This window comes from Rasamsonia emersonii (assembly GCF_000968595.1).
Source record: "Rasamsonia emersonii CBS 393.64 chromosome Unknown ctg1118621760614, whole genome shotgun sequence".
Lineage (NCBI taxonomy): Eukaryota > Fungi > Ascomycota > Eurotiomycetes > Eurotiales > Trichocomaceae > Rasamsonia > Rasamsonia emersonii.
In genome coordinates, this window is record NW_013562861.1 from 1 (window position 1) to 18669 (window position 18669).

Consider the following 18669-nt stretch of genomic DNA (forward strand, 5'->3'; position numbering starts at 1 on the left):
AAAAAGGCCTGTTCAAGTTTTGGCCAGTTCTCCTACCTTCACTTTTTTGAATTGCCTCGCTGCAGTATAGGAGAATCAAGGGCGTCGTATCGAGGACTAAGGATCTCGGAAATGGAGGAAGGAGCAATCCCCTGCTTGTATTCATCAAAAAACCAATCCTGAAGGGCTTTGATTGATGCTTTTGGATGTAGGCGACGGTAGGCTTAAGGGCTGCTTTTTGAAAATTGGCGAGGCATTTTAGCAAGTGTTCCACACTCACGTGCCTCTAATTAGACCGAATTTTGTATGGGAATTGAAAATGAACACGGTGTTGAGTTCGTTATAGCGAGATATTCGATAGAGCCGGGTTCGTTATAGGCAGGGTTCACAGTACTAATAATGCGGAGAACGGCACGAGAAGCTTCTGACGTATTACCCTCGCCGCAGCATATCGACAATCTCCGACGATAAAGCACGAAGACGCTTGCGAAGATCCGCCTCAAGTTGATCCAACATTGTGGCGGAGAAAGGCAAAGTGCTCTCTCCGTCGGAAAGTGTATCTTGACCATCAGCGGCAGTGTTAGATGTGACCACCGCGCCATTGCATGTTCCGTGGCCTTTGAGTCGCTTTGACAGCAGGTTGATCAACCGCTGCACGCGATGGAGTTCGCTGAGGACCAGCTGAGCTGCCATGCGGCCTTGGTCCTCGCCATCAATGCAATAGCTGCCCACGACAGTGGGAGATTGTAGCACCTTCTCGGAATGGCATAAAGAATGTCGCCGGTGGACCGGGTGAGACTGGCTTGGAGTCTGGCTATCATCCGTCACTGGCGTCTCCCGTGCCGCGGCTGAGTACCAGTCCAAGACTTTGAAGACGATGAGAGACATGATGGCGAGCAAATAGCCGTCCTGCGAGCACGGACACTGCAGCATATTGCTGATTGCTTCGATGGTCTGCTCATTCTCCGCCACAACGGATTGGATTGTGGGGAGCTGGCATGTGGCATTCTCATAGCCCTGCCTCTTCGAACGCGTGCAGGCGGTCGAAGTGTTTGGGGAGAGCTGCTTGAGAAGGCCGAGCGCACGGATCAGGCAGGAACACGGCGACTCCGAGCGGCAGCCCTGGAAACTCGGCGCATCGCTGGTGGTGGTGGAAGCGCGACTGTTCGGAGGGGAGCGTGGCTTGGATAGGGTGGAGAGTTCTGCGACTGCTTCGTCGAGGACCGAAAACGCATCCTCAGGTGGGAGAAGAGCGGCGCCATCGTTAGAATCCAGGCCGTTGTTGACGCCTCTGGAAGAGATGTGGGACTGAGCCAGGACGTCGTGGTCGGACGTTTCTAACACAGGAAAGGATATCGGCGAGGCAAAAAAGTCGTCGAGATTGGTGCTTAAGGTTGTGAGCGTAGACGACGAAGAAGGATCCACCGGTGAGAGAAGATTCGGCAAGATGTCTGGATACTCAGACGTATGCTGCCTGGGAGAAGGCTGGATGAGGGTGGGCGATGTCAAAAGACCCGTCCCCGAGGAGGCGGACCAGGTGGACTCTGGCAACGCCTGGGTCACGTTTGTCGTCTCGCTTGGCCGAGTGTTGTGCTTACGGCCAGCGCGTTTGGTGACAAGGTACTCGCACGCCAGGCCACGTTTTGCGCAACGGGCGCATGTCGGTTTCTCCTTGTTACACTTGACCTTGGAAGCCGAACAGGCATGGCAACTGTCTCGCAGCTTGGGAGCCGCCCGAACCGTCGACCGGCGTGCTAGTGCTGGACCTGTGAGTAGTTCGGGGCCTCCATTAAGCCTAGATATAGCGTGTATTAATGGCGCATCCTCATTGGTTAGATCAAAAATCCAAACATCAGCCCGCCTTGGGTCTGCCCACGTTCCTACCCCTACTATCTCCCCTCTCTCTTTTTTCTCCCTATTATTACTAACCGGTTCTGCGGCGCTAGCGGACTAGTTCTTATTCTCGATTAAGTCGCCAGGCCGTGAAACTGGGATAAGATTATTAAAACTGTGCGGACTCTCTGATTATAAATGGCAATAACTAGGTTTTAGCTTCCAACCCTTTGGGCAGTCATTATTAATATAGTCTTCTAGAAATTTGTTATCCTTAGTGGCCTTAAGCCATTTGGCTAGCTACATTGGCAGTCCGAGTGCCTCTGGGTATTCAAGATGGGAAATTGTGGATCTATATTGAAGCATTTTTAAAGAAGCCCACTAGATACCACTTTGGATCATTATTATAGCCTACCCATTTACAGTCACATGGAATTTACTCGAGGATTTGACATAGTGATGAGAGTGGAACCATAGTGGTGGATTCCAGCTCCACCTTTTGATTGAAAGCGTTGACACATTCGGAAACGCCTAATTCATTCCCCAGACTAAGCTTAACCCGTTTTGGTTATTTCGAGTGTCAGCAGTCTGCAGATGAGCCAAACTTTATTACCCAATCGGGACAGAGATCTATATCTCCGAAATTTAACGCCGACATCATCTATATATATAAATGCAAGAAAGACATCTGTACGATGCGATGCTTCACTGATCAGAATTGGTTTCTTTTTCCTTGTTCGCCTGCAACGTTCCTCCCACACAATGGCTCCAAAGCAGGAGATTCTTTGTTCCGAAGTCATTCTGGAGAAATATGGTCGCTCCCTGGAGGGCAAAACCAGTACGCGATACTATATATCCTTATTAATATTCATACTGACTGACTTCTTCATCAGTTCTCATCACCGGCGTCTCCGACGAGTCAATTGCCGGCGAACTGGCCATCCTCCTCAGCAGCGCTAATCCCGCTCAGCTGATCCTGTCGGCTCGCGCCGAGTCCAGGGCTGCCACCGTCATCGACAAGATCAAAGCGGCCAATCCCCAGGTCGCCGTTCGATTTCTTCAGATGGACCTGAGCAGCCTGGCGGATATTCGAAAGGCGGTTGCCACCCTCGATGACGTCCCGAAACTGGACTCGTTCGTCGCCTGCGCGGGGGTGATGATGCCCCCGTATAACGTCACGGCCGACGGCGTGGAATCCCAGTTTGCCGTCAACTATCTTTCCAACTTCCTGCTGGTGAAGCTGCTGCTGCCGAAGATTGAAGCGGCAGAGCCTTCGTCGTCGATCTTGATAGTGGCCAGTTCCGCAGTGCGGCAGGGACAGGTCTTTTTCGACGATATCAATTTCAGCGTATGCCCTCCCTCCATTACCATTACCATTACTATATTATATCTATTGCTGTATGTCGTCAAGCTAATGTCATACATGTATCTATCCAGGATGGAAAAACCTACAATCCTCTGACCGCGTACGGACAGTCCAACGCCGCGCGGGTCATGTTCGCAAAGAGTCTTGCCGAGAAGCTGCGCGATCGCAAAATTCGAGTTTTCAGCATTGACCCTGGAGGTATGTACATACCTACCCTAGGAGGTATATATCTGGGAAAGAGGAACTGGGCTAAGAGTTTTTTTTTTTCGTCTCCTTGCAGCCGTCCGATCGGGATTGCAAAGGCACTTCCCCCCAGAATTAAGGGCTTCGGTTGATTCAATGAGGGAGTCAAACACACGTAAGACTACTCACCTGTTTCTTACATCTGCGGACAGTCGTGCTGACATGTACTTGTTTAAAAAAAGCCTTGACAGACCTAGACGGCAGACAATACTATCTGCCACCGTGGACGTCCAGGTCCGAAGGAGCAGCCAGCATCGTCACCGGCATGATCGATCCGACTGTCGAAGGTAAGAGAAAAAAAAAACAGACCTTCCTTCCTTACACTCGTATAAGCCGTAGAATACGTAGCTGATCAACGCAGACTCGAGCGGGGCCTTTTTGCACAACAACGCCGTTGCAGACGACGAGCTTCATTCGCACATTTTAAACCGTGAGAACTGGACCAAGCTGTGGCAGCTGAGTGAGCAGTTCATCGGAGAGGACTTTACCCTTTGAAATTTAAATAAATAAGTGGCCTTGAAAGTTGTGTAAGACCCAGAGTTTGCCTCGGTAAGGTACATTGTCCATACACGAGCAAAGAACAAAGTCGGTGGATGTAGCAACCTTATGTATGTATGTACTGTACATGCATAGATAGCTAACAAGGCGAGAGAACGAGTTTCCTAATTTGGAAACATGTTGTATGTGTATAGGTATACACACATGCGTCTAACTAGCCTGATGCTGGTATCAGATTATGGCCAGTTAGTCATTTCTCTTATTACTGCTGAGTACCTACGTAGATACGTAGGTAGTAAGGTTCACACATTCCCATCTTCCTTCTCTGACTGCTCTTTCACATTCGCATTCGCATTCGCATTCGCAGTACCGATATCCTCCACCTGCCGCGCCACCGCAACATCCACATCACCCTTTTCCTTGTCGACGATCAACGCCTCACCTCTAGCCAGATCGCGCTCGAAAATTGCTCCGATCTTGGTGGCGTCCCGGTCGAGGAAGACCCATGGTGAGCGGCCCTTGGTGAAGAGGAGGTCCATTTCTTCGAGGGTTTTGCCTGCGGATTCCTTTTTGAGAGTTGTATACAGTCAGCTTGTTTGGATATGTGAAAGGGTGGAGGATGATGTTTTTTTTTATTAGGGTACTTACAGGATAGAAGAGGTAAACGACGATGGACATCAGGTAGCAGAGGGCCATGAAGATGATGTATAGTTTCCAGCTAGATTGTCAAAATGTATAAGTATGGTCATTCCATTTCAGTCAAAGGGGTAAGGTATCTATTGACACACCTTATCTTATTCATAGCCGTCGGGATATATAGGCCAAACCAGAAGTTCTGACGAAAAACACCCAGGTCAGCTTGACTATAAAAAAGACATGTACCTACACAGTGAAACTTACGATAAACCAGTTCGTCGCCGTCGTCATAGAAGTCGCCCGACCTCGCATATTCATACTGAAGATTTCCGGTGGATACACCCACGCTACGCAAGCCCAGGTGAGGGCAAACACCATAACATAGATGTAGACAAAGGCAATGACCGTCCGCGACGCGGCTGCGGATTTGAACGTGAAGTTTGTCTTTTGCGTGAGGGAGTCGAATACGGGGTCGCCTAGAGATCATCATCAAGATTAGCAATCTCCGTCTCTTAGTGGCATTTTACAGAAAACTGTGCAGTTTTCTGTTCATTACCTTCTGTCTTCATAATAACTCCGATCAGCATCATCGAAATCCCCATCCCGATCCCGCCAATGATCATCGGAATGCGTCGCCCCCATTTGTCCATATAATACATGTCCGGCAGGGTGAAGACGTTCAACACCAATCCTTGGAGTCCATTCGCAAGTAGAGAAGATGACGTCTCACTCAAGCCTGCTTGTTGGAACAGAAACACGGCGTAGTACATGATACTGTCCATTCTGTTAGACAATTCCAATGAAAAAAGAACGGAGGAAAATAAAAACGAACATGTTGATACCAGTCATCGACTGCCAGAATTGCTAGTTGAAAGTTCAGCAAAAAGTTCTTCTCCCGCTGATCTATTCTACCTACCACGCCAATACCAATCCACATCCGTCTCCTCTCCTCGCCGAAAAGGAGCTTCCAGTACGACGGCGGCGGGTGCAGCTTCTCATACGCAATCTTGGCCGTAATTTCCTGGAATTCAGCCAGCACGTACGGATCATTGACATCCCCCTGCGCATGAACCCTCGCCAAAACCTGCAATGCTTCCTCCTGTCGGTCCTTCTGGATGAGCCAGCGCGGCGATTCGGGTAGAAAATACATCGTTATGTGAAGAGCTACCGTGGCCTTTGCAGAGGTTTCCATCAGTCAGCGATTTAATAACAATTTATGCACTTAGACGGCTGGGATGCTCACAATCATCTGCAGGCCCATCGGAAGTCTCCATGCTGCCTGCCCGTCGATATGGCTGGTGGCATATTGGATCCAGAACGCGATCAAGATCCCAAAGTTGATGAAGCATTGTTGAACAGAGATGATTCGACCACGGATTCTGTCAGAAACCCCGGGTTAGACTTGTCAGAGACCGACGAGAAGATGGCTTACTGACTCTCTCGGGCTGAGCTCTCCTTGGTAGAGAGGTACCTAAAGATCGGTTGAGCTCTATGAGCCGCAAACACCGTCAAGAAGAGATCACCGACTAACCATCATGGCCAAACAACCATTTCCCAGTCCGTTGATCAGTCGACCCGCCACGAGGGCTGCCAGGCCATTGGCAGCCGCGGAAATCGCACAGCCGATGGTAAAGATGGCCGATCCAAGGAGAATCGTCCTTTTTCTCCCCAGGCGGTCTGCTAGGAACGCTCCGGTGATGATGGAGCCCGCAAAGGCCCCGGCCAGGATCGACGCGGTGATGCCCCCTTGACGGAAGTTGCTGGGATAATCGAAGTACGAAAGGAACTGCGGCATGGCCAGGATGCCACCTTGATACTACATGTAAGTGGGACTTTGTCCGATGTCTCGTATCGAGTAGGTATACCCACTCATTGAACCGGTATCCTAACAAATTGCTCTCTATCAGCTTGAGAAAAGTACATACGCATAAAAGGGGAAAGAAGCCCTACATAGCCAAATGCCAGCCCTCCGGTGCAAGGCGCAATGCCGTACAGGTAAACAGCCTGCATAAATATTAATTTCAATTTGACATAGTTCTTAGCTTGGAATATGTACGTACCTTTGATCTCATCTTGGCCAAAATACATGTAGCTACCCCAGCGAGATTTCAACACAGCATGTCTTCTGTAAGAATAAATCAGATTCCTATATGATAATAAACGTACCGCTGACGGTTATTAAATTCTCGTCAGACAAGAACAAAAGCCCATACTTGACTGGTGGAGCTAGGGCCAAAATCCGGGGAATAGCTCCAAGCCATTCACCTCATACTTGACTAGGACAAATAAAGCTGGAAACATGTTCGCTGGTTGGTTGAATGGATTCAGCTAGCTAAGCTTGCCTCTGCTGGACACTGTCAAATAGCCGAGAAACCGGTTCTGATTAGCTGGTTCGGAGTATTATCGTCGTGACGAGGCATGGTCCGCGCCAGTCGATCACAACCGGCTTGGGATAATCAGTTTTTAAACATGTATGTTTGTATTGGCAAATAATAGACACTGGGTTATTGGTCTAGTAAATGGCCCTGTTGTAGTAAGTTTCAGTCTTGTATTAATTTTCGTGGTTGAATATTCCCTGAGTATGACTCCAAAAACCGATGCGATGAGAGTGATTGGCCAGAACGGCAGTACGCCCTATAGGATGTACTTAGCCAGCATGTAATTATCCAAAATGCTCAAATACTCTCTGCGAAGGTGAGGTGTTATTACTGGTTGTGATCGTCTATATTAGTTCCTCGATCTGCTCATCTTCATCGGACTCATCGATCAATTCATCCTTAAATCGCTCCAAATTTTCAGGTGTGATGTAAGCCAGCACTTCCTCTCTCGTTCGCTGCACATGACCACTTCCAAGAGCGTCTTCAAAGAGCGGCTGAAGTTTTCTTTCGCAGAAGTGACAGAGTAGTTTAAGCTGGTCCACACTCAGGTCTTGTTCGTCTTCTCGAATGACTACCACGTTGCCGAGGTAGTCCAGATTTGTCCACATAGGAGCAAACCCCCATGATTCACTGTCCAGTTCCGTTTCCATCATCAGAGATGTTATGTCGCAGTTATCGGACAAATTACATTCTAGAGACGAGTTGTAAGCCATTGAAGTATGCAGAGCTTGGTGCGATTCTCCATCCGCAATTCTCCATAGCTTCAAAGGCATCCCCAGTAGCCTGGAGATTGGGGATGTCATAATGGGTAGGGTTGAGAAGCAGCGCATTGGATGAAATTCTCTGACGATGACTGGCACAAAGCGTGCGGCCCCATGATTTTCAATTTCTGCATCACTGTTGACTTTCACACCAAGTATACCATCTGATTCCCGATCGATTTCTCCAGAAAGCGTTGGAGCTTCAATTTCTTTAACTCGAAAGTCTCCACACGTCACAAAAAGGTCTACTATGTGTCGAAGGTCCGCCAATGTGATGTCGCCATAAAGGTTGGGAGATGGTCTTCGAAGAACAATGCAAGGTCCACTCCAAATGAGGGGTATGGACGCCGTGATACCAACAGATGCAATAATACTCCTATTCGGCTTCGAGCCATAAGTATGCACAGTTGTTCTGGTATAGACATCAAGCTCATAGCCGAGATCACCGCCACGGAGCGGACCGCGCCGCATTGTCCTATAGGTCACGTCATGGCCTTCGGATCGAAAGATATGGTCGATTTGGGGATATTGGACTCCTCTTCTGACCCAGAAACCTACCCATTCCAATTTTGGTTTACTAGCCTCCACGGGGAAATAAATAGCCAATTTGTGTTGTAGAGTTGGACGCTTGGGTAACTTCGAGACCTGGGCGCACAGGAGTCTGTGGCTTTGCCAGTCCGCACGTTGGCATTCTTTGGAGCAGTAACAGCAGCTCCTGCACTTTGTGCAGCGCTTTCCTTGTTTTTCACACATGATGCAGACTTCGCTACTCAGAGTCTCGTCAAACTTCTCTTCGCTTCTCTTCATGGTGATAGACCTCGGATCCGTCCTATATCAGAAAATCAGACGCATTATCTAAATAATCTGGGTTTTCCGCCGTGCTTACAACAGCCGTCCCTCCTTGAGGCGTTGAGACCTCTTTAATTCCTCCGACTCAATTCTGAGCTTCCTCTCTATAATCTCGTTGAGGTCCGTAGCATTCAAATCTGACACAAGACTAGACTGTGCGACATTTCCGCGAGTGAACCTGTTCGGACTTCTAATCCATTCTTGGATCCTCTCGATGAGAACAGATTCCAATTTCGCCAGGACGACCTGGAAATGGGCTAACGAGGAAGAAGGCAGGCCCCAAGCCGGATAGCATATTCCATGTCTACCCCGGCTTCGTATTCTGGGCGACACCAGATCCATAAAGGACTCGCACAATAAGCACGACTTCTTACTGCAACCAAAGTAGCTCAATGTGGGTTGTGAGTGCGGCTTATCTGAATACTCTGCCAGGAGTTGGATCTCTGCGTGAGCGTGGAGGGCCTTTGAGCAGTGCTTCTGAAAGTCGTTGTTGAGTTTATCGGAGTCGAATGGAGCGATGCATTCCAGATTCAGTCGCTGCAATGCATCCGGAAGTGTCGTAATAAACTTGCTATTAAGGGTCATGGGTTGTGGTGGGTTGATAGTAATGAATTTGATGTTGCGAAACTGGGGCAACCTCAAAGCAATTTCGGCGAGAAGGCGGCAGTTGAATATCGGCCGTGCAAGGGACAGAAGCGCCTTCCAGATTCGGGCTCGTGGTGCTTTCCCGACCTTCGAGGGAAGGAGCAATTGGGCATCACCGGAGCGAGTGCAGAGATATGCTAATCGGACAACACGGCGTCTTGCCTTGGCGTGGTGACGATGCTGTTCTGTTTTAATGATATTTGTAATCTCGATAAGATGTGAAGACATGCTCGCGTTGTCTTGTGCGTTCTTGTTCTGAATGTCAGGCCCAGAACTACTGCCAAAGCTGACGAGCCTCTCGGTCCAGTGGAAAATCCGACTTTTGTTGCATTCGATCGCTAAATCTTCAAGGGTGACCAGTAGAGCTTCTCGACGTTCCTCGTCCCCTTTTAACCTGTCAATGTGTCCTTTTGTTCGAGCCTTCGCTGAACCTTACCCTCAGGAATTTGAGCAGCCATGCACTCGTAAAGTATGTCAAAGAGACATCCAGGAGTGATATTCTCCTTCCCTCTTGGCTTCAGCTCTTTGTTTTGTGTGATTTGAAATCCCCGGTTACTTGCAATATCAATCTCTATGTAGTCTTCTCTTTCTCTTAGTGCCGTGGCTGTCACATCGTCCCACCCTTTTGACGATGACAAAAGCTCAGCCAGACAGTCAAGGAACTTTTCTTTCAGTCTTTCACAGGAGTCTGGAAAGGTTGTAGCATCGGTGCTTTGAATTTCGGGCTCTTCATCTTCGTCATCGAGGCTCGATTCGTTGTCGGCCATCTCAGATGATACCAGGCCGGTTTGATATCTGTCTTTGGATAGGTATGACAGGATGCGTGAGGCCCACACCACCCGTGCATACGATTCCTCAGCCTCCATTATAGCAGCGCGCTAGGATTCTTGACTTTGGTCCTGTTGCTTCTGCATTTGGAGATAATCGATGCTGTTGTAATATGACTGCGTTGGCAAGGTGGGGCTGGACTATATATACGTTACTGCCAAAAGTCGTTTTCCACCAGTAATCATGCACATTCTGAATTTAAATGCACGTTCAATCTTTCAATTTTTTTTTGAACTTCCTAGTAAGAATATTCTAATAGCCAATTCACCAAGCATCAAATTTTTCTCTAGAGAGAAGGTTCCGGTAACCTATATATCAATCTTTGTATCAATTCAAATGCGGCTTCCAGAGAGGATTTCCTTGATGTGGCAGGTAAACTTGATGTCCACGGACAACTTTCCATGGTATTTTTCAAGTCTAGAAACGCCTCGAAGTCATTGCTTGAGCTTTGTTCTGGCAGCTGTAAAGTCTTCTGTCGTATTATGCTCAGGGATTGAATAATATGAGTCCCGCCATAGTGAAGTGTGAGCAAATACGCAAGGTGGTCAACACATCTAAGGGTAAACCAACAATGTATAATTTTAAGCGAGAACCCTATACAATAAGACCGTTTTAATATATTAATGTCAACGCCATGTCGTATGGAAATGTCATTTGAAAAACACAGCGGTATCCTGATTTCTATGGTCTCAAGCAACTAGTTTCCCTAAACAAACACGTTTATCGCTATTTGATTTCAATTATACTGAACTAATCATTCTCCACTTTCAATACTTGGTTAAGGCCAGATCACGTGATTGAAGAGGACGGTGAAAGCGGCAATCTTTTCACCCGACTGACAGACTATGCGGAGTAAAGATATGGAGTTGATATGCACAGATACGGACTACCTCCGGAGTATAGACTTAATCTATGCCGAGTCTGTCCTCCTGTCAAGCCACATCCACCGATATCCATGGAGGTGGCTGACAGGGGCGATTGGGACAGCATGGCCAATACACTGTGACAGAGGCACGTGAGGGCTAGCCAGATGACGTCGTTGACCGAGTCCGGCGCTTACGGCACGCTGAACAACTCAAGGAATTAGTCGACAGTGGGCTGCAGATCCACATCCACGTCTCCCCACGTCAACGGAGTATGCAACTCCTTCGTCCCTCTCTTCAATTTGGGCCTCTCTTCCTCCTTTCTCTTGTGTGTAACATCTGAGGCCTGCGCGGAAACCATCTGTGATTTTGCTTTGAGTCAATCTGTAGAAGAAACCTTACACTATGACTTCTTCCAAGGACGTCTCCGACAAGGAGACGTGTCCCGACCTTCCTCCAAGCAACAAGGGCTCCTGGTCCACTTTCCTCAAAGTAAGATCTTCTCTGTCGATGTGCATCCCTTGGAGCGTCAACAACTCTGATGTTCAGCAGTGTAATTATCACTAGATTGCTGACTCCCTCCGCCATAGTCCATCGCGTCCTTTAACGGAGACCTGTCCTCTCTCACTGCCCCACCCTTCATCCTCTCCTCCACATCGCTGGTCGAATACTCTGCATATTGGGCCGAGCAGCCCGCGATTTTCATCGCTCCTGCAAGGGAACCAGACCCCGCGAAAAGGGCGCTCTTGGTCTTGAAATGGTTCCTAACCACGCTCCACCAGCAGTACTGCAGTCGCAGTGAGAAGCTGGGTAGCGAGAAGAAACCCCTCAATCCCTTTTTAGGAGAGCTCTTTTTGGGGAAGTGGGATGACGATAAGGATGTTGGCGAAACCACTCTGATCAGTGAGCAAGTCAGGTGCGTGTGATGAATTCCGGTCACATAGCTTCTTGACGCTAGACTAACTCCGTCGGCAGCCATCATCCTCCGGTTACAGCCTACGCTATTGAGAATGAGAAGCATGGAGTCCAAGTGAGTACTACACCTCCCTCCCTCAATTTTGTGAATCGCTCGTCTGACAGCATCTTTTAGTTGCAAGGGTACAATGCCCAAAAGGCCTCCTTCTCCAGCACGATTCAGGTGAAGCAGCTCGGCCATGCCCTCCTTTCCTTCACACCTCCAGGAAAGGACAGGAGCGACCCGGCACAACGGGAGACGTACCTCATCACTCTGCCAAGCCTGCACATCGAGTCCTTGATCTACGGAACACCGTTTGTAGAACTAGAGAAGAGCACCAAAATTGCCAGTTCCACTGGCTACATTGCCAAGATCGAGTATTCGGGCAAGGGATGGCTGAGCGGGAAGAAGAATTCCTTCTCGGCCATTCTATACAAGGAGAGCGATGGTGAAAAGAATCCGTTGTACACGGCGGACGGCCAGTGGTCGACCCATTTCACCATCAAGGACGCCCGCACGAAGAAAGAAGTAGAGACGTATGTCGTCAGCAACGTAATGACGACTCCCTTGAAGGTCCCTCCTATCTCAGAACAGGATCCTTACGAGAGCCGACGGGCGTGGCACGACGTGGCCTGCGCCATCGAGCGCGGCGACATGGACGCCACCCAGGCCGCGAAATCGAAGATCGAGAATGCGCAGCGCGAGCTCCGCAAGAAAGAGAAGGAAGAGGGCCGGGAATGGGAGCGACGCTTCTTCAAGCGCGTCAACGAGAAGGACGACCCCGTGTTCATGCGGCTGGCCACCATGCTCGACATGACGCACGGCAACGGCGCCGGCATCGAGAGCGACCGCACCGCCGGGGTGTGGCGGTTCGACAAGGAGCGGGCCAAGGACGCAAAGCCTCCATACCACAAAGTCGGAAGTGAGGGTCTGGGGTTGGAGTAAACAATGAATGACTCGCTACATACATACCAATTTTATATATACATATTTTATCCACATCACATCAGGTCAGGATGACCAACCAACACAGGTACAGGTCAGGTCGGGTTATGGATTAGCAGATTGTATTAATGTTTTTTATTTAACATTCATGACAGATCTGCAACATGAAGCCTTCATAGAGCTTCTCTCCGTACAGCGTACCGTTGCCACTGATTGGACTCTCTCCCGCTCTCGCTTTCTTTTCTTTAGATATAAATGCTTTACATGCTCCTCAGTGAACTTCTGTCTGTGTCCGTTTGATTCCCATCGTGAAGGCCGGTGATTGGAGCACCTGTTCCCAATTATGCAACATCTGCGTGTTGGTGGTCGACAGCCGCACTTCGGCTCCCGATCGTTCGATCGTCTCTTCCTCGTACGCCGAGATGGCCTCCTTCTGTAAGGACTGGCTCTCCTTGCTGTCCTCGGGTATGAAAGCAAAACTCTTGATCGCGTCAACCAGATTGGCTGCGTCCACCATCGCGTGGTTCAGACCCTGTCCCCGCTGGTATGTCATAGCATGGGCGGCGTCGCCGGCTAGGGTGACCCGTCCGCCGTGGTTGTCCCAACGATGCCCATCGGCGCCCGGGTCGAAGTCGCTGAGCCCCATGTACCACACTGGGTAATCGTCATCCTCTATCCATTCACATGCGCTCCGCCATGGATCGGAGAAGTTCTTCGCGAAGCTCTTCAGCTGCTTCAGTCTCTGGGCATTCGTCCAGCCCGCCGTCGCGTCTTGCTCCTCCAGGCTCGACGGCCAGGAGATGTAGAAAAAGACGTCCATGTCTCTGGCCGAGATGGGTCTGGCACGTCCTGCAGCCCAAAGAAGCCATAGTGACCCGATGGATTGATGCCGCCCAGGTACAGCGGGTGCCATTTGCGGAGATAGAGAGCCTGTTCGGCGGTGTATTTGGCATAGACGAACGTCGCGCAGTAAGGAAGACGTCGGACCACACCGCGTTCAGGTCCAATGAGAAGCTTTCGCAGAGTTGAGCGAGCGCCATCAGCGCCGATGATCAGTCTTGCCGAAGCTGACGTCCCATCCTCGAAGTATGCGGTCGCCGTTCTGCCATCCTCGGAATACGTGATATCCTGCAATTTCTTTCCGTATCGAATGTCTACTCCTTCCGCCAGAAGAGCACGCAGTTTGCTTCGCCGTAGCCGGTAGAACTTCTGGACCGGGACGGCCAACAACTGCTCGCCCGACTGCGCGTTGAGGATCGGGACAACATCGTTTTCCGCTGTGGGAGCGCTCGCGTCTACCTGCACCGATTGGATCCGCGCACAAGACTCTTCTGAGAGGAGACCCATCAGGGCTGGGGCACCCCAGTGCAGTCCCATGTTCCAGTCGCGCAGTCCACTATCGAGACTGGGACGCTTCTCATACACCACATAAGGGATTCCCGCCTGAAAAGCCATGTTTAGTTAGCTTCATTGTCGTGAACGAAGCTGTCATTGACGAGTCCAGCCGGATGTACTGTACCATTTTCAAGCCCTGCGCCAGCGCAAGCCCCGTAGAGCCTGCGACTCAAGAATTGAGTGGTCAGAAGGAATTGCCACTCCGGGTATCAACTAAAAATGTCAACTCACCAGCACCAACTATCAGGACGGTAGTCACAGTGTCGGTGCCAGGCTTCGACACTGCTCCGTTTTGCTTGTTAATATCAATGACAGCCATGATGCTCAGAGCAATTGAGTCCACAGAGTCCAGCAACACCACGATTTCACTCGATCGCGAGGCGTTATTAATACCTTTCCTCCTTCGGTATATGTATCTCAATAGAGAAGGTCCTGTTATCGATAAGATCGATAACCATTGGCCAATGCTTGCCAGTCCTCATGAGGGGCCACTGGAGGCATTTTCTTGCTAAGTGCACCTTCTAGATGTTCATAGTGCGGATGTCATGCATCCTCCAAGGCCGCCATCCGCGCCCCTTGGAAGCTTCTGTCAGGTTATATCCAGCAGTCGAAACCGGTGATTGGATAGGTCCAGAGGGGCCCGAATCCATGGCCTGGTGGGCTGGCCACTATTTCGTGCACCGTCCTGGAGTTGAAAAACATGAAACGTCGATCTTTTTATCTCTCGTGGGGGTCGCTCTGACTCGTTCGATGTCATAATCCTGGCCGGCATATGCATTAAGAGTTGAGACAGTATATTAATCGCAGGATGTCCCCCTCTTCGTTTTAGTTCCCCGCTTCGTTGATGGACGGTACTGGGAAGCTCATCATGCGCTAAATTAGTCTAAATTGGGCGATCCACGTTGGCGTGGAGCGCGTGGTGTTTCGTTCGGAATTTCAAGCTGCCAAACAAAAATAACCCGGTTAGTTTCCGACTCTCGGACAGCAGGCTGAAACAAGCCGACGAGCATAGACACATACAGAAGAGAGGTGTTGGAAACTCTAGACAGGAAGTAGACTCTCAACCTGGCAATCCGAGGCAAGCTTCAGTCGAACTCCAGAGCACGAAAACTTGCAGGCGAGGATGGCGGTTGTTTCCTGTCATTTTCGAAGGATCAGCTGGGAGGATTGAGGTATTACGGAGTATTGTTGTCCTTCAAGGTTGGCAGACGCCACCGGCAAAACTTTCGCATTGGCCTCGCATGGCGGTGGAAGTTTGGAGACCAAAAGGGCTAAGGCAGGTACCGCCTAGGAGCGCTGTCACCTGGCACGACTCGTGCTTCTGGAGACCGCCTTTTACAGAAAATTTGATACACAACAGTAGTGAAGAACGAACTCCTGCGACCGTAACTTTTGTTTTTGATTTTTCATCCTGATCTCATCAAGCCTGGCTGTGACACCATTGCATCAAAGACGGCAAACTATGTAGTACAGGAAAAGTACTAGCAGAAAAAAAAAGGCATGGATCATTGTGACAACACAGGATGGCTGTGTGCCTGATAGAACAAACCACATAATAATGGAAAGAACACTGATTCATGGTAACCAGCACAATAAGAAGAATGCTGAATTTTTCCCTTTGGTCATTCCCGTTGCAGGTAATGAAGACACAACATCCCAGCAAAAGCAATAACAAAGGTAAGGCCAACCAAGCTCCCATGGTGAGAAGAGAGTACATGTCAGAGAGAAAAAATAAAAGAAAAACATAAGAGCAGCTTAAAACCAGATCCACATGCTCTGCCAGGCCCCGCCATCCCAGAGAGAGACAGAGTAAAGAGAGAGAGAGCAGTTCTCATCATGGCAAAGGAAAAAAACACAAACAACAAAGGAAACGCCTTGAATCCTTGCTTAATGCCCGTAGTTGCCTCCCCATCCCCCACGTCCAGTGTTCCCGTAATAGTTCCCAAACCCTGCACCTCCATAATTACCGTATCCAGTTCCTTGGTGGTGGCTCTGCGTCGCGGCCGCCTGGTGTCCACCAAGTCCCCCCAGACCGCCGTACTGGGGGTTCAGGTGAGGATAGCCACCAAAGGCCTGTTGACCCTGCTGTCCCTGCAAGGGAGGCAGGCCCGTCTGCGACTGAGGCTGTCCCGGAGCGCTGTTGGTCGCCGAACCAGGGCGGTTGGCTTGAGCCAGTGACGGACTTGGTCCACCAGTCTTCGAGGCTTCAAAGCCCTTTGTGGTCTCTTCAGAGCTCACCGGCTGCTGCTGAGAAATCTGCTGGTTCTGACCAAAGCCCGACTGAGAGCGTCCGAACACGTCCGGCATGCCGGAGCCGAATGCGTTGTTGGCAGCAGCCTGCTGGTTTTCAGGCTGTGCAGAACCCGTACGGCCATATACTGAATCGCGACCAGGCAATCCCTGGTTGAAAGCACCAGCGTTGGCGGGCGAAGACGAATGGTCGTAAGAGAAAGGTTGGCCGTACATGCCACCCTTGCCGTAGGGACCGTACTGAGTACCGTATCCGTACTGCGTGCTGTGTGGCATGTAGTGATCGTCATACCGACGTGCGTCGTCGTACATCGGGCGATTCCGTCCATACTGGTGCTGGTTCATCTGGCTCATGTAAGACGCATAGTGAGGATTCGAGTAGTAAGGATATCCGTAACCGTAGCCGCCATGGGCAGCCTGGGTTCCCGGGATGTGCTGCGCAGACGGTGTCTGCGTCGCACCAGGTAGCGTTGGGTTAGGGGTATTGTGTCCACTGTTGGGGGCTTCTGCATGGCCGTAGCGACTTGGAGGCTGGGTCGAGGGGACATGAGGCTGCACTTCAGCTCCAGAGACGCCGAAGCCAGCGGCGGCTCTCTGAGCGGCAGTGGCATCCTGAGATTGGGCATATCCGCCATAATAGTTGTATGGAAGACGCTGCTGATCCGCAGCATAGAAAGGAGAATACTCGCTTCCCGTCGTCGCGGTCGCCTGAGCTGGTGCCTGGTTCGAGAATGGTTCCTGAACCTGGGGCTGCGGCTGGGAGGTCTGGTGGCTGAACGGGTCATACGGCTTCTGGGCGTCGCCATATCGGCTGAAGTCATTGAAAGGTGCGTCAGCAGAGGACGCTTGGGGAACAGGAGGCAAGCCTGGTGCGGGGCGGGCAACCGACGGCGTGTCCGCGGATGATTGGGTCTGTGTCGAGGGTGGGAGCGATGCGCGAGGAGCGACAGGAGAATGCTGGGGAGGCTGGGCCCGGGTCTCTGCCTCCTCCCTGTCTTTATCGATATCCACTTCTTCATCGCCATTCAAGCCCATACTGCCGAATTGGACGGCGGCACGGTCGACAGCATGATTTGCTGGCATCACAACGGCCTCCTCCTGTTCGAGGACCCGACGCTGGAAGCTGGCGCCACGACCCGATCCTGCGGTTGCTTTGTAGGCAGTGGCTGCATAGCTAGATTGTCTGGTGGGACGAGTCTGGGGGTTACGGGGGTGAGAGTGTGAGGGTCCTGGACGCTCGCCACGGTGCTAGCCGCCGTCGTCGTGGCGGGCGGCGCGGATACATCGGGCACTTGTTCGAGGTTCGTCTTCGTCAGGTCGTCTTTCGGAGGCTCAATAGTCTCGGTAGAAGTGGTTGTTGGCTCGGTCGAAGGAGCAGCGGGTTGCTCCGGTGCTTTCTCCTCGGAGGTCTCTGCTGCTGCGGTGGGCACAGGTTCGGCAGGTTTAGGTTCGGTCGCGGGTTCGGAAGGATTTTCTGCAGCCGGTGCAGCGGGAGGCGGAGGTTTCTTCTGGGGAGGAGGAGGTGTAGGCTTTGCGAACAAGCTCGCCCATCCTTTCTTCGTGGTTTCTGGCAGCTTAGGAGCCTCCTTGGCGGTCTCCTTGACACCGTCCGTGGCATCCGTCGATTCACCCGTATCCGTGGGCTTCTTCGTCGTAACAGCGTCTGCATTGTTGGTGGTAGCAGAGCCTTCTGCAGCATCTGCGGTCGTGGATGTTGTCGTCGGCTTCTCTGCACGGGTGCCATTGACCTGAGCACCAGCTCGACCTCCCCGGCCGCCGCGACCACGGTCGCCACGGGCGCGTCCACGACCTTCGAGGCCACCACGTCCACGGCCTCCGCGGGTCGAGGAAGGGGCCGTTTCAGCGGCGCTGCCTTGAGCCTTAGACACTTCCTTGGCCTTCGATCGGGACCGGTCCGTATTCTTCTTCTTCACTTCGCCCCACTGAGATACATTGCCTGATGGATTCGCTCTCGTCAGTCTGGCTGCTGCGACCGTTAGGGGGGTCCTTGGGGATTCACACCTTCAGTGATGTGCTCAATCGCACTCTCCAGGTCGCCGTTTGAGTCCTCCAAGGCAAAGACCAGATCTTCATCTGTCCAGTCGGGGAACAGCTCCTTGAGCTTGGGCACATCGGCCGCATATTTTCTTTTCAGCTGACCAATCTCCCCTTCGTCCTCATATAATGTAGGAGCCGAACTGCTCTCTGTGGTTTCGACCTTGGAAGACGATCTGGCACCGGCTCG

At 51.0% G+C, this 18669-nt stretch overlaps 7 protein-coding genes across 7 annotated transcripts; 2 read left to right on the forward strand and 5 right to left on the reverse strand.

Moving 5' to 3' along the window:
- Positions 1-411: 411 nt before the first annotated feature.
- Positions 412-2054, reverse strand: T310_7942 (C6 transcription factor (AflR); the record flags this gene model as incomplete). Its single annotated transcript, XM_013469264.1, has 2 exons — positions 412-1929; positions 2040-2054. The coding sequence occupies 2 exons, from the start codon at positions 2052-2054 to the stop codon at positions 412-414; spliced, it is 1533 nt and encodes a 510-aa protein (XP_013324718.1).
- Positions 2055-2574: 520 nt separating this feature from the next.
- T310_7943 (uncharacterized protein) lies at positions 2575-3916 on the forward strand (the record flags this gene model as incomplete). Its single annotated transcript, XM_013469265.1, has 5 exons — positions 2575-2650; positions 2706-3160; positions 3250-3376; positions 3613-3708; positions 3783-3916. 5 exons carry the CDS (start codon positions 2575-2577, stop codon positions 3914-3916), a joined length of 888 nt encoding a protein of 295 aa, XP_013324719.1.
- Positions 3917-4221: 305 nt separating this feature from the next.
- Positions 4222-6627, reverse strand: T310_7944 (uncharacterized protein; the record flags this gene model as incomplete). Its single annotated transcript, XM_013469266.1, has 11 exons — positions 4222-4485; positions 4568-4637; positions 4708-4754; positions 4820-5031; positions 5112-5329; positions 5388-5419; positions 5472-5729; positions 5988-6026; positions 6087-6364; positions 6481-6559; positions 6616-6627. The coding sequence occupies 11 exons, from the start codon at positions 6625-6627 to the stop codon at positions 4222-4224; spliced, it is 1509 nt and encodes a 502-aa protein (XP_013324720.1).
- A 650-nt stretch (positions 6628-7277) lies between these two features.
- T310_7945 (uncharacterized protein) lies at positions 7278-10054 on the reverse strand (the record flags this gene model as incomplete). Its single annotated transcript, XM_013469267.1, has 3 exons — positions 7278-8523; positions 8581-9574; positions 9625-10054. The coding sequence occupies 3 exons, from the start codon at positions 10052-10054 to the stop codon at positions 7278-7280; spliced, it is 2670 nt and encodes an 889-aa protein (XP_013324721.1).
- Positions 10055-11284: 1230 nt separating this feature from the next.
- Positions 11285-12779, forward strand: T310_7946 (Oxysterol binding protein (Osh5); the record flags this gene model as incomplete). Its single annotated transcript, XM_013469268.1, has 4 exons — positions 11285-11371; positions 11470-11795; positions 11855-11909; positions 11970-12779. The coding sequence occupies 4 exons, from the start codon at positions 11285-11287 to the stop codon at positions 12777-12779; spliced, it is 1278 nt and encodes a 425-aa protein (XP_013324722.1).
- Positions 12780-13050: 271 nt separating this feature from the next.
- On the reverse strand, positions 13051-14493 carry T310_7947 (FAD binding domain-containing protein; the record flags this gene model as incomplete). The annotated part of the gene is made up of 4 exons (XM_013469269.1): positions 13051-13709; positions 13772-14222; positions 14299-14336; positions 14406-14493. The coding sequence occupies 4 exons, from the start codon at positions 14491-14493 to the stop codon at positions 13051-13053; spliced, it is 1236 nt and encodes a 411-aa protein (XP_013324723.1).
- Positions 14494-16061: 1568 nt separating this feature from the next.
- T310_7948 (RNAPII degradation factor Def1) lies at positions 16062-18669 on the reverse strand (the record flags this gene model as incomplete). The annotated part of the gene is made up of 3 exons (XM_013469270.1): positions 16062-17672; positions 17708-18381; positions 18447-18669. Coding segments are annotated over 3 exons (2508 nt in total), but the record flags the coding sequence as incomplete, so codon positions are not given.